Raw genomic sequence first — 16207 nt, 5'->3', positions numbered from 1 at the left:
ACCCTCAGACAGGAAGAAAACATAAAAGGTATCCAAATTGGAAAGGAGGAAGTAAAACTGTCATTATTTGCAGATGACATGATATTGTACATAGAAAACCCTAAAGACTCCATCAAAGTACTACTAGAAATGAAAAACGAATTTGGCAAGGTAGCTGGATACAAAATCAACATCAGGAAATCAATGGCATTCTTATACACCAACAATGAACTTTCAGAGAGTGAAACTAAAAGAGCAATACCATTTACCATTGCAACTGAAAACATAAGATACCTAGGAATAACCTTAAACAAGGATGTAAAAGACCTGTACTCAGAAAACTACGTGACACTGCAAAAAGAAATAGAGGAAGATTTAAACAAGTGGAAGAATATACCATGCTCATGGATTGGAAGAATTAATATCATTAAAATGTCCATACTACCCAAAGCAATTTATAAATTCAATGCAATTCCTCTTAAAATACCAACAGCATATTTCACAGACCTACAACAAACATTTCGAAAATTTATATGGAACCAAAAAAGACCCCAAATAGCTTCAGGCATCTTGAGAAAAAAGAACAGAGTGGGAGGGATCACATTATCAGACTTCAAACTGTATTAAAAACCCTTGTATTCAAAATGGCCTGAAATTCATACAACAACATGGATATAGATCAATGGCACAGAACAGAGACCCCAGAAATAGACCCATGTCATTATGGTCAGTTAATATTTGACAAAGGGAGGAGTATTCAATGGAGTAAAGACAGTCTCTTCAATAATTGGTACTGGGATAATTGGACAGATACATGCAAAAAAATGAAACTAGACCACCAAATTTCACCATACACAAAAATAAACTCAAAATGGATAAAAGACTTAAATATAAATCATGAAACCATAAAAATCGTGGAAGAAAGCATAGGTAGTAAAGTCAAAGACATCCCACTTAGTGGAATTTTCACTGATACATCTTCTAGGGCAAGAGAAACAAAAGAAAAACATATGGGACTACATCAAACTAAAAAGCTTCTGCACAGCAAAAGAAAACAGTCTCGAAATACAAAGGAACCCCACGGTCTGGGAAAACATATTTGCCAAGGATGTATCTGATAAGGGGCTAATTTCCAAAGTGTACAAAGAACTCAGCACTCAGCAAGAGAAAGACAAACAACCCAATTAAGAAATGGGCAAAGGACTTGAATAGACACTTCTCTAAAGAGGACTTACAGATGGTCAAGAGACATATGAGAAAATGCTCAACATCGCTAATCATCAGAGAGATGCAAATTAAAACCACAATGAGGTATCGCTTCACACCTGTCAGAATGGATAACATCAACAATTCAACAAACAACATGTGCTGGCAAGGGTGTGGAGAAAGGGGAATCCTGGTACACTGCTAGTGGGAATGCAGACTGGTGCATCCACTATGGAAAACAGTATGCAGGTTCTTCAAATAATTAAAAATGGACCTGCCTTTTGACCCAGTGATTCCACTCCTAGGAATTTATCCTAAGAATCCTGAAACATTAATCCGAAAGATTATGTGTACCCCGATGTTCATAGCAGCACAGTTTACAATAGCTAAGATCTGGAAACAGCCCAATTGCCCATCAGTAGATGAGTGGATAGAAAAGCTGTGGGACATTTACACCATAGAATACTACACAGCTGTAAAGAATAATCATCTCATTCCCTTTAGCACAGTATGGATAGACCTGGAGAAATTATGCTAAGTGAAATAAGCCAGGCAGCGAAAGAGAAACATCACATGATCTCGCTTATACGTGGAACCTAAAGAACTTAATAAACTGGTGAACAGTATAGATTCAATAACATGGAAGCATAGATGAGACTGATGAAGGTCAGAGGGATGGAGGTGGGTGGGTGGGTGGAGGAGGGGAGAGTAACCAAAGAATTTATATGCATATATGCACAACCCAAGGGCAGGGACAATGGTGCGGAGAGGGACTGGGGAGAGCATTGGGATGGGGTGGAACGGGTCATTGGGGAGAAAAAGGGACATCTGTAATATTTTAAAGAAAAATTTAAAAATTAAAAAAAAAATAAAAGATCAAGAGTTTTACTAAAAAAAAAAATGCTCAAAATCACTAATCACCAGAGAGATACAAATTAAAACCATAATGGGGTATCACTTCACACCTCTCAGAATATCTACCATCAACAAATCAACAAATGACAGGTTCTGGTGAGGATGTGGAGAAAGGGGAACTCTGGTACACTGCTGTGGGAATGCAGACTGGTGCAGCCACTATGGGAAACATTATGGAGGTTTCTCAGAAAATTTAATATGTAACTGCATTTTGACCTAGTGATCTCACTTTCTAGGAATATATCCTAAGAATCCTGAAACACTAATCAGGAAGAATATATGTACTCCTATGTTCACAGCAGCACCATTTACAATAGGTAAGATCTGTAAACAGCCCAAGTGCCCATAAGTAGATGAGTGGATAAAAAAGCTGTGGGGCATTTACATGATGGAGTACTATTCAGCTGTAAAAAGGAAAGATCTCATACCCTTTGGGATAGTATGGATGGACCTGGAGAATATTATTCTAAATGAAAATCCAGGGAGAGATGGACAAACATCACATTATCTCATGTACATGTGGAATCTAAAGAAATTAATATACGGATGAACAAAATAGATTCAGTGACATGGAATTATGGATCAGACTGATGAATCTGAGGGAAAGTGGGTGTGGGGGTGTGGGGAGAGATTAACCAAAGAATTTATATGCACATATGCATAACCAAAGGACACAGACAATAGTCTGGTGAGGGACTAGGGATATGTGTGGGGGGGTGAGGGTGGAAGGGGTCAATGGGGAGAAAAGCGGACATCTGTAACATTTTGAATAATAAATATAGAAATATGTATAAAGTCATAAAAAAGTAAACAGTCTTTTCTATTAGAAAAAAAATATATAGATAACTGGATAAAGAAGATGTGGTACATATATACAATGAAATACTACTTAGCCGTAAGAAAAGATGAAATACTGCCATTTGTGACAACATGGATGGACCTTTAGAATATCATGCTAAGGAAAATAATTCAGAAAATTTAAGTGCCAAATGATTTCACTTATATATGGGATATAAAACTTAAAGTAACAAATTAATAAACAAGAAAAACAAACAAACAAAAACTCATAGACACAGACAACAGTATGGTGGTTATTGCAGTAAAGGAGACTGGAGTAGTAAAGGTAAAGAGGGTCAAATATATGGTTACAGAAGATCTGACTTTGAGTGGTAGACACACAATGCAATATGAAGATCATGTATCATAAAAATGTATACTTGAGCCAGGCCGTCATGGCTCAGCAAGTGAGTGTCAACCTATGATTCAGGAGACCTCAGTTCAATTCTTGGTTGGGGCACATGCCAGGGTTGTGAGCTCAGTCCCCAGCAGGGAGTATGCAAGAAGAATCCAATCACTCTCTCTTATTGATGTTTCTGTCTCTCTCGCTCTCCCGTCCTCTCTCTGAAATCAATGAAAATATATTTTAAAGGAGAAAAAAATGTATACTTGAAACCTACACAATCTTATTAACCAATGTATCCTCAATAAATTTAATAAAAAGGAAAAAAATCCAAAAGATAAAAGATAAGCGAACTGTACTCTTGGTGGCAATGTAAATTGGTGCAGCCATGATGAAAAACAGTATGGAGACTCCTCTTAAAAATTAAAAATACATTTATCATTCAATCCACTGATTCTACTTCTGGGTATAAAACTAAAAGAAATTAAAACAGAAGTTTGAAGAGATATAGGTATTCCCAAGTTTATTGAAACATTATTCACAATAGCCAAAATATGGAAACAACCCAAATGCCCATCAATAGAAAAATGGATAAAAATAGTTTGATATATATACACAATAGAATTAATCAGCCATGAGAAAGAAGGATATCCTTCCATTTGCAACAACAGGGATGACACTTGAGCACATTATGCTAAGTGAGATAAGTCAGGCAGAGAAAGATAAGTAATGTATGATATCACTTATATGTGAAATAAAAAAAAAATCAAGTCTCATGTAATCCTATTTGTTTAATTTTTCTTTTGTTTCCCTTGTCTGAGGAGATCATAGGAAATACTACTATGAGAAATGTCTGAGATTTTACTGCCTAAGTTTTCTTCTAGGATTTTTATGGTTCCAAGACTAACATTTTAAGTCCTTAATTCATTTTGAGTTTATTCCTTTGTACAGTGGAAGCAGGTATACTTTTTTGGGGCACATATCTGCCCAATTTTTCCAACACCATTTATTGAATTGGCTATCTTTACCTCATTGTATGTTCTGCCTTCTTTGTCAAATATTAATTGACCATAAAGGTGTGGGTTTGTTTTGGGGCTCTCTATTCTGTTCCATTGATTTATATGTCTATTTTTACGCCAGTACCAGGCTGTTTTGATTACTATGGTCTTGTGGTACTGTTTGATATTAGGTATTGTGATCCCTTCAACTTTGTATTTCTTAAGAATGCTGCAGGTATTCTGGGTCTTTTTTTGGTTCCATATAATTTTGGGGGATATTTGGTCTAGTTTTCTGAAATATGCCATTGCTATCTTGATGGGAATTGCATTGAATCTATGATTGCTTTGGGTAGTGTGGACATTTTATTTATGTTAATTCTTGCTATCTATGAGCACAGTATATTCTTCCACTTGCTTATATCTTATTCAATTTCTTTCTTCAGTGTTTTATAATTTTCCAAGTACAGTTTTTTTACATCTTTGGTTAAATTTATTCCCAGACATTTTGTTCTTTTTGAAGCAGTTGTGAATGGGTTTGTTTCTTTAATTTATTTTTCTGATAGTTCATTAGCAGTGCATAAAAAGGCAACTGATTTCTGGATAATTATTTTGTATACTGCTACTTTACTGAATTCATTTATCAGTTCTAGTAGTTTTTTTTGTGGAATGTTTAGGGTTCTCTATATAAAATTTCATGTCATCTGCAAACTAAAAAGCTTTTGCACAGCAAAGGAAACCATCAACAAAATGAAAAGACAATCCACTGAATGGGAGAACATATTTGCCGATACATCTGATAAGCCCTTAATATCCAAAATTTATAAAGAACATAAAATTCAGCACCAAAAAACCAAACAATCCAATTAAAAAATGAGCAAAGTAGCTGAATAGACACTTCTCCAAAGAGGATACACTGATTTCCAATAGATATGAAAAGATACTCAGTTTCACCAGCCATCAGAGAAATGCAAATTAAAACCATGATGAGATATAACCTCACACCTATCAGAATGGCTGTCATCAGCAAGTCAACAAACAGCAAGTACTGGTGAGGATGTGGAGCAAAGGGAATTCTCATGAACTGTTGGTGGTAATGCAGATTGGTGCAGCCACTGTGGAAAGCACTACAGAGATAATTCAAAAAATTAAAAGTGCAATTGCCTTATGACCCAGCAATTCACTTCTGGGAATTTATTCAAAGAAATCCAAAACACTAATTTGAAAGAATATATATACCACTATGTCCACTGCAGTGTTATTTACAATTGCCAAGATTTGGAAGCAGCTCAAGTGTCCACCTGTAGATGATTAGATAAAATAGCTGTGGTACATTTACTCTATGGAATACTACTTAGTTATAAAAAAGGAGGAAATCTTAACTTTCATGACAGCATGGATGGACCTGGAGAACATTATGTTAAGCAAAATAAGCCAGTCAGAGAAAGACAAGTACTGTATGATTTCACCCATGTGTGGAATCTAGTGAACAAACTGAACTAATAAGCAAAATAGAAACTAACTCATAAGTAGAGAGCAGGCTGACAGCTGTTGGGATGGGGGTTGGGTGAGGGGAGTTGATGGATTGAGCAAAAAATAAAAATAAAGAGAAAAAATCATGGACGTAGACAGCAGCATGGTGATTGCCGGGTGGAGGGAGTGTTGGGGGAGGTAGAGGAGCGTCTAGCAGGGATAAATGGTGATGGACAGATAATTGGCTTAGGGTGGTGAACACACAAATCAGTGTACAGATAATGAGTTGTAGGATTGTGCACCTAAAACGTATAATTTTGTTAACCAGTGTCACCTTAATAAATTCATTAAAATATAAAAAAACAAAAAATCAAGCCTGTTAAAAACCGTAGAGTAAAATGATAGTTAGCAGGAGATAGGGTCTATGGGGAGGGATGAATATATTTAAGCAGACAACCTTGTAAAAAGTAGTAAATACCCATGAATGTAATACACAGTATAATGAAGATAGACAATAATATTGTATTATAATTATGTAATGTGATAAATATTGCTACCACATCAATCATATTACAGTGTATAAATGTATCAAAGTAACATGCTGTGAACCTTAAATTAAAAAAAAAACAACAACAAAAAGTGGATGGACCTAAAGGGAATTATGCTAAGTGAAATAAGTCAGAGAAAGACAAATAGCATATTATTTCACTTATATGTGGAATCTAAAGAACAAAATAAACAAACAAAATAGAAACAGACTCATAGATACAAAGAACAAACTGACGTGTACCAGATGGGAGAGGGGATAAGAGGCTGAGTGAAAAAGGTGAAGGGATTAAGAAGTACAAATTGGCAGTTACAAAATTATCATGGGGATATAAAGTATAGCATAAGGAATATAGTCAATAATATGGTAATAACTATTTATGGGGCCAGGTGGGTACTTGAAATATCTAGGGATCACTTTGTCAAGTATATGATTGTCTAACTACTATGCTGTATAACTAAAACCAAATACAAAATAATATAGAATATAAACAGCAATTGAAAAATAAAAATAAAAACTAAGGACTTTAGTTAAAATAGTAAAAATATAAACTTAGGTAATAGAAAAGAGGAAAGGAAAGGAAAGGAAAGGGAAAAGGAAAGGGAAAAGGAAAGGGAAAAGGAAAGAGAAAAAAGAGAAAAGAAAAAAGAAAAGAGAAAAGAAAAGAAAAGAAAAAAGAAAAGAGAAAAGAAAAGAAAAGAAAAGAAAAGAAAAGAAAAGAAAAGAAAAGAAAAGAAAAGAAAAGAAAAGAAAAGAAAAGAAAAGAAAAGATATAAATAGACGATCATATCAAGTTTTGGGAAGGATATGAAAGAACTAAAACTCTCATACACTGCTGGTGGGAATGTAAAATTGTACAGGCACTTTGAAAAACAGTTTTGTTATTTCTTAAAAAGTTAAATATATGAACCAATAATTCCGCTCCTGGATATTTATATAAAAAATAAAAGCTAACCATCCATACAAATACTACGACAAGGGTAATCATTGTAGCTTTATTGGTAATATTGCAAAAAACAGCTGATGATCTAAATGTCCATTAGATGTGAATAAAGAAAATATCCACACAATGGAATATTATTCAGCAACATAATGGAATACACTATTGATAAACTTCAACATCATCAAGGAATCTCAAAATAATTATGATGAGTGAAAGAGGACCAAAAAAGAGTATGAACCCTGTGATTCCACTTATAAACATTTCTAGAAAAATGTAAACTAACCCAATGTATCTGGTCCAAGATTGTCAGAGAATGAGGTGGTGGGGGATTGTAGTTGGGGATGTGGGATAGGAGGAAAAAATTATAAGGAATCAAGAGGAAACTCTTAGTGGTAATGGATATGTTTATTATCTTGATTTTGGTGACGGTTTCTTGATGTGTAAATGTCATTACATTAAATTATATACTTTAAATAGATGCATTTTGTAGTATATTAGTTATATACCTCAGTAAAGTTTTATTTAAAAAAAATCAGTGGTCTAGCACAAAATAGTAGGTCCCTTTACTCCCACCAACCAAAGTTTCAACATATAATAAACTATATACACTAAATTTTAATTAAAAAAAACAACACTATTTTGCTCATCGTTAAAATTTATCTAATATTTTGTACTTTCCTGAGGATTCTGAGGGATTATTGAAAGATAAGTTAGTGATGGTGAGAGAATGAAAAATAATTTTAGGAGATAGGCCTCTACAAATATTGAAACATACCGGTATACTTTAAATTTTATGCACAATGGGTCCCTATTGCTAAGGGAAAGTTTAAAGTTTAACACTGATTGTCAGACTGCTTTATACATTCTTAATATCAGCTAACACTTATTGAACATTTACTATGTGCCACATATATTAACTTGTTTAATCACATAAAAACCCTGAGGTAGATACTATTACTATCTTCACTTTACAGATGTGCAGACTGAGGCATAAAGAAGTTAAGCATCATTTCCAACATCACATAGCTAGTAAGCAAGAATATGTATCCAGACAGTCAGAGTCTGGCTTGTAAGTACTAAACTATTCCACTGTTTATTCTTCCTCATTTAACTCGATATCAATGCTTGATTTTTATATAATTATTGTGGCTTTCTTTTTAAAGTAAAAACTATCAAGTATACTAAGTGCTCAATGGTTATGGCATTAAGTAAGCATTTGTGGAAAATATCAAAATCTTCATTTAAAAAATAATCAACTTTTTATAAAGAAGTGCAAAAATATCAAGTTTTATTATATATTTATTGAAAAAGTTTAACTGAAATTAAAGACAGTTAAAGTTAGGCTAGTCATATAATTTGTTATCCAAACCAGGGCCCTTGAAAGTGAAAGGTATAAACCCGGCTTGTTTCAGGCAAACTAGGATGTAAATTCAAGTTAAGCAATTAAACCCAATTAAAGCAAAATGACGAAATTATTCTTGGGCTAAAATTCAGTTAAATTATATATGACTAAGGTATTTTTATAAATGTTCCACAGGTGTTTAAACATACAAAATGGTGAATTTATATTTGGAAAGAAAGACTGATTTCCAAAAGCAAAGTGGATTCTCCTGAAATTAAAATTAAAATATGCTATCAAATGGCATCAAAGCAGAAGTATCAACATTATACTACTTTCTTTTAAAAAAAATTGAAGTAATTTTAATAGAACTTAATTTATCTTATTTCTTTTTAAACTTCCTCAAAAATAAACAGCAAGATCTCCTTGACAAGATGACAAACAGATGATGGAAGACAAAGAAAGAGCTAAAGTGTCATCAATGTAAATAATATTCATTGAATTTTCTTAATAGTTAAGAGGAAAATGAGCTTATCCACAGTTCACTAAAATCAGTCACTTCAATATGAGTAATTTTCTATTTTTTCAAAATGGATATAGTAGTGCTGGCCAGTTTAAAATAAGATACTGAGCTATGACAAGAAGGATCACTTATATCAGTTTGGTATTTAGTTAGATAACATAATTTGAAAAAAAAATTAATAATAAAATTGAGTAATGTAATTTAACCTAGATCTCAATGATTTCTTATTTTTATACCTATTTTAAGTAAAAGCCTACAAAACTCCAAATTCATTGAACTTACATGAATACAGGAGAATAGCAATTTCATATTCTCATAGTATTCAGGTGGCAAATTCAAGTTAAGTTTAGAGAGTAGTGATTAACAATTCATTTAATCATGTGACTGAGATAAACCATTTTTATCATACTTATTATTAATTATACTGTAAGCATTTCATTTGGTCAAATGTGTTACAATTCATACTTACTCAGTTCCATATATACTTAACACTTTGTGCCTTGATCACAGGTAACAACAAATAATTTATTCCTCACTATAAATCTAAGAGTAGAATTCTAATTATTGAATTTGCCTGTGTATTTCCCTAGCTTACTTTGTGTATTGTAGTCTTTCTTTAATATAATTTGGCACAAGGTATTTGAAAGCTATGGTACTAGAAGCTCTAGGAGGATTTCATTATAATATTTTAACTGTAAAACTGCTCTGCAATATAGATTATGTAAGTGGTAGTAAACTTCAGTTTACTGAATTTCCAATATTATAGAAAATAAGTGAGTGAACAATAACAACTTTCCTTTGAGCCTTCTATTATTAAAGTGTTGGGTTATAGACCTTTTTCTCCTCAATCTATCCACACAAGCCAGGCTAATAAAGCCTTACTTCCTCTAGAATGTCTTCCATAACATGTGGTAAACAGAAAAGAATATTGGACTGATAATTACTTCCAGCTCTACCACTGATTAGTGTCGGACTATGGACAAGATAAATTCTACACACCTTGGTTTATCTATCTACAAAATAATGGATCAGTTCCCTTTTAGATCTGAAAGTCTATAACTTGTAAATACAATAACAAACTACTCTTCTATTAAAAGCAACTTCAAACCAAAATGGAAAAGAAATACTTATGTGAATTTTGATGACTTATTTCAAATTTACAGTTTTTGACAAGAAGACAATATTTATATAGTGGACAAAAGCTTACTGTGTAAACTAACAATGCAAGGTATAGATAAAGAAAAGACTAAATAAATGTCTAATCACTACATTTTATACTACACCTGAAACTAATATAATACTGTATGTTAACTATAACTGAAAAATAAATTTTAAAAATAATCTAAAATGATTAAGTAGCTAATGAAAAAATATTCAAATAAATATTCATTATGTTAGATGTAGAAAACAGGATGAAGTTTCTTCAAAAAATTTATTATGGAGCCCAGAAGGTGTGTCCCAGTGGTTGAGCATTGACCCCGGGACCAAGAAGTCAAGGTTAGATTCTGGGTCAGGGCACATGCCTGGGTTGTGGGCTAGATCCCTGGTGGGGGGTATGCAGGAGGCAGCTGATCAATGATGTTTCTCTCTCATCAATGTTTCTATCTCTCTATTCTTTTTCCTTTCTCTCTCTTTAAAAATCAATAAAAACATATTAAAAAAAATTAAAAAATGGAACTGTCTTTTGACCCAGTGATCCCACTTCTGGGAATATATCCTAAGAATTCTGAAACACCAATCAGAAAGAATAAATGCACCCTTCTGTGTATTGCCAAGATCTGGAAACAGCCCAAGTGTCCATCACATGAGTGAATAAAAAAACTATGGTATATTTACACAATGGAACACTATGCAGCTGTAAAAAAAGAAGGAACTCTTACCCTTCGCAACAGCATGGATGGACCTAGAGAGTATTGTACTAAGTGAAATAAGCCAGTCAGAGAAAGACAAGTATTACATGATCTCACGTATATGCAGAATCTAATGAACAAAATAAACTGACAAACAAAATGGAACCGAAAGCATGGACACATGGAACAGACTGGCTGGTGCCCCAGGAGAAGGTGGGGTAAGGTGACTGGATAAAGAAGGTGAAGGGATTAGCTCAAGAACATATATGTATACCTCATGGACACGGACAATATTTTGGTGAAGGCCAAGGGAGGGCGAGACAGGAGCGGGTGGAGGTGGGCAAAGGGGAGAGGAGGGGGACACCTGCAATGTCAACATTAAAAATTTTTAATAAAAATATAAAATTAAAATTTGAATGTTGTTAAAAAGCATTCTTTGCTTGGAGGAGACTTTAATTTTATACGTATTGTGTGAATTTTTTACAACCTGAACATATCCATGCATTGTTTGTGTAATTAAAAATAAATAATTAAAAATCTTTGAAAAAATAAGAAAATACAAAAAGGAACATGATATTCAAACTTCCTAAGTGGGGAGACTAAAATTGTACACAAATGAATATATGACAAGGGAGAATATAATAAGTGCTCTAATAAAGCACACAATGTTGTTATGGGTACACAGTAAGAGGTAAAGTAGTAGTTCTTTTTTATAAGGGGGCAAGGGAAGAGGCCATAATTAATTGTCCCATAAAAACTTCTAGTGGGCATTTCTTTGTTGGCGAAGGGTACTTTAAATAAGTAACACTTTACTTATTTTAAATAGTCTAAAATTTAGATAGAATAGTCTTCTAATTAATCAGGTATTATTGTGTTTATTTTTAATATGAAGTGACACCATGGCATTTTCATTGCTCTCTTGCCTCTTCTACATTTACTTTGTTTACCAGACTCTTCTTGTCTCCCTTTGTTTACAAAAGAGAAGTGTCAGTGCCAATGTTCTCTAAGCCTGGGGTTTGGAGGTGAAGTGTTAGTTGAAACTATTGTAGCGATAAGATATACAAAGCTAACATGACTTCCATTATGACCCCCACCATTTAACTGAATAAACAAAGTCTGGAAACTCTGCTTGGACAGGAGGCAAACATAAGCATCTTCTGTGTGCTTCGGGTGGCGGTACTAACCTATATAGAAAGAAAAGCATTCAAAGGGAAAAATAGCTTGTAAGGAACTATAATTAAGTAAAACAATTGTTATTAGATGACAGCATATACCACAGTTCTCACAACTAAAGAAAACTAGTTTAAGGGCTTATGGGCAACTGAACAATAGTTTACCTTATCATTAGTTTAAAACAGAAAAAAATGTTGAAGTGTTAAAATTTACAGGAAATAGTTTTTTAAAAGTTTCATATAGTCCCTTTGCTTAGAAATTTGCCACCTTTTTCAGAAAAGTTTCAAAGACAGAACTAAAGTCACTTGATCCATACAAAGAAAATATATGAAAGGCCTTGTGATATATTTCAACAATTTATCTCCCAGTATCTTTTCCTATGATAAATTCTCCAGACTATCAGACAAAAGAAAAGGTCAGAATAAAACTGAACTTTGATGTGTATTATTCCTTAAGCACTAGGCAGACCTAAACATAAAACACATGGAAAATAGAAAACTAAAATTCTAAGCACAATTGACATATAAATTCTTAGGTATTTTAGCATTAGATTCACTGTTGCCAGTTATTTTTTAAAGGAATGCAAGGGGATCATATATATAGGTTTAAACATTGGAATTGTTCTTTGTGAATATGTAATTTTGTGATACACAAAATGACTGACTACAAAATACATATAGTTAATGAATAATATTAGTAGTTTCAACCACTTTACAAGAAGAAATACGACAAATTATGTATGAACCAAAATGCACAGAAATGGAATTTTGGAGTTAGAAGCAACCAGGGAGAAAATGTAGTCCCCACATTCTGCAGATAAGAAAACTGAGGCAGCCAGTTAGTAGATCAAAACTAGCACTCAGTTCTAGCTTCCAATCAGGTGTTCCTTCTACTACACCACACAACATACTTCTGTTATTATGGATAAGATCCAAACACAATCCTTTCTCTGTTTTTCTAAGGTTTAAAAGGTATTGACAATCACATTCCTGACTTATTTATTCTACAACGATCAGGAGATTTACTCCATAATATACCCTACAGATTTACCAGTGTTCTTGAGACAATTAGGTTTTATCATTGGCAGATATGAAACATAAGCAATTCCTTTTGTCTTAAAATGTTTTCTACTTCAAATGCAGCTTAAAAGCTTCAGATTCCTATAAACCACATGATAACCTTTGGGCTTTTGTTTTAAAACTTAAAATTTTTAAATTATAAATGTAACAATCCATAGTCAAGGCTTGATAATTTTTTCCCCTAAGTTAAATAGGGTCAGTTACTTTGAAACTGTACTAATACAGTAGCCACTAGCTACATGTGGCTATTAAGCACTTTTAAAATGTGGGTACTCCAAACTCAGATAAGCTGTAAAAATAAAATGCACAGCAAATTTTGAAAGACTTAAAGTGAACAAATATTATAAAATATCTCACCAATTTTTATGTTGATTAAATGGTAAAATATTTTAAATATGATAGGTTAAATTTATTGTTACTAAATTAATTTCACCATTTTATTTTTGTTTCTTAATGTGGCTACTAGAAATTTTAAAATTCCATATGTGGCTTACATTATATTTCTATTGGACAGCTCTAAGCCATCAATAATAAATATCTAGATGTTACTGATAAAAAGTTTGTATATTCTCTAAGAATATTTAACATTATTAAAATTGTCTATATAATCAATAGTCAATATCTGTGCTAAAGAAAAAAACACTCTACATGCAGACAGCACATTTAATTGGCTTAAGTATGCAATTTTCTTCAATAGATTTACATTTTTAGTTTTGGTTAATACTGAAACTAGTTTATATTCCCTGAAAACATATAAACTAATAAAAGAGGAATGTTGGCCAGAAGCATGACCAAAAAAAATAAAGTGAGCCATTATTTTGTTCAATCCACACATACATGTGAATTAACTTAAAAATAAATACTGACATATAACATGATCATGCACTCTACAAATATAGACTAGGCTATAACTTAAAGATTTCAGCAATTTAACATTAACAAACATATTTATAATTTATACCTTTGCTCCATCTGAAATATTGTCCCAGTTTCCACCACTCAAAGAGAACTTTCCATTGCCTATACGCAGCAGTATCTCTTCAGGAGTATCATTAGGGCCATTAGCAAATGGAGTGTAGCTATTAATAAAATATATTTTAATAGACATAAGGGCCCAGTATACATATGAAATTTAATTGAAAGTGATGAACATAATACTACATACAAATATTTATTATGGTAAATTAGAATATCATTTAATATTTCCCTTCACTGTGCATATCAAATTTGATACTTCAAACAATGAACTTAATCCTAATTAATTATTTAATAAAATGAAGAGTCTTGTCTATACCAATATCTTTTTGCCTTTAATCAGTTAATCCATGTAAAATAAATGTGGGTTTTCATGTAAAGCTAGTCTTAAAATCAGGCCAGATTAAAACATGCAAATTTTGTATTCTCCCAGGCATAAGTCAGCAAATCAAATATACCTACTATGAGGAAACTGTTAATTTCATATGTTCATAGAAATGAATTTATTTTATTGGTTCAATTTTATTCATTAGCATTTTATAAATATTACCAGTGAAAACAGATTAACAATAATTCCAGTTAATGTCCATGAAAATGGGTTAGTTAAATATTTATATTAATATAACAAAAAACCCTCTATAGCCATTAAAATTATTATGTGGATAAATATTCATGGAAAGGAATACAAATACATTGTATAAAGTTTAAAAATTAATTATAGAATGACAAAAAGTGATCAGTTTTGTACGATTTTAACAGGCGGAACATAAAAAATGGTATTCAAATTTGGGAATGAAAAGACTGTTAAAAAGTGTGGGAAATATGTCTTAACGTCTTAATGTCTTAATTCCTCATGTAACAATTAAGTTGATATAACATTAAACACACATATATACACTAACATTCATGTTTTGTTTAGTCATAAAGTAAATATTTCAAAGCAGCAATCCAGAAATGGTATCCCATGGTTCATGTGAAAACTTTAGCTATTCTTAACTTTAGCACTTACTTTGGGCTATAACTAAATATTTTGCAAAAGTTTATATTTAAAAGTGCATGGAATACACTGACATATGTAATTATCACAAAGCTAGTAAATAATTTCGTGATGACTTCATATTTATAAATCTTCTGTTATATCGAGCATATTTCAATTTTACGAAATGCCTTCTCTATAAAGTCAAACTAAATACATTATAATTGTATTATAATGCTTAAAATTCCATTCTATGCATTAAGTTTTGTTAAATCCAGCCTTTTTCTATAGCCATAAATTTTTACTCCTAAACAAAAATATTAACAGTAAAACAACACTTATGAATTACCAACATTAACATAACCCATTTGTTACTTTTTTAAGTATGTTTTTATACTTTTAAGAGAAGGCAACTGTGTTTGTTTCTGTAATTAAAACATTCCATTACTATTTAGATTTGTTATAAAGTTCAATCTTCTTAAATCTCTAGTGCGAGGAGAGCCAGAATAAAAGTACTTAAAAAAAAAAAATTCAGTATCAATTGAAAACTCTTTTAATTATATATTTGAATAATGCATCAACAAAGACCTTACTTTTTGTTTTTTCAATGTTATAAGTTAAACAATATACAATATTTTGAAATGTTAATAAAATTTTCCTTAAGGTTATTTTCATCTGTCTTCTTTCTAGATGAAAATATACAGGTGAAATTCAAATGATGATGTGAATTATTTTGAGTGATAAAATCAAGGTGATATTTATAAACAAGGTTTATTTAAGAATTTTATGGACCAAACTACTACTCCCAGAAATCCCCATTCTACATCAAATCATACATATTACAAGGCACCCACATTTCACATTATACACACAATTTTATGGATTTTTATAAAGTACATAAGGTTTCTTACCCAGCCAACATTGTGTAAAAAAGGACTCCCAGACTCCAAATATCACAAGCAGCATCATAGCCCTGTTGCATAAGAACCTGAGAAAGAAATACTTATTATCTGGTATTACCCAGTATAAACTCCTTTTTCTCATCGGAAAGAAA

At 32.2% G+C, this 16207-nt stretch overlaps 1 protein-coding gene across 2 annotated transcripts in view; it reads right to left on the bottom strand.

The window, feature by feature from the left end:
- The window catches only part of RPS6KA6 (ribosomal protein S6 kinase A6), a 209590-nt gene that overhangs the window by 34779 nt on the left and 158604 nt on the right, over positions 1-16207 (bottom strand). For both annotated transcript variants that reach the window (XM_081126032.1, XM_081126031.1), the window contains exons 19-20: positions 16065-16141; positions 14164-14281 (exon numbers count right to left, since the gene is read on the bottom strand). In XM_081126032.1, the coding sequence (XP_080982158.1) occupies positions 14164-14281; positions 16065-16141 (195 nt within the window). The remainder of the gene's footprint in view (positions 1-14163; positions 14282-16064; positions 16142-16207) is intronic.

The sequence above is a fragment of the Miniopterus schreibersii genome (genome assembly GCF_964146895.1).
Source record: "Miniopterus schreibersii genome assembly, chromosome: X".
In the NCBI taxonomy this organism is placed as follows: domain Eukaryota; kingdom Metazoa; phylum Chordata; class Mammalia; order Chiroptera; family Miniopteridae; genus Miniopterus; species Miniopterus schreibersii.
This window is presented reverse-complemented; position numbering and strand designations above follow the sequence as displayed.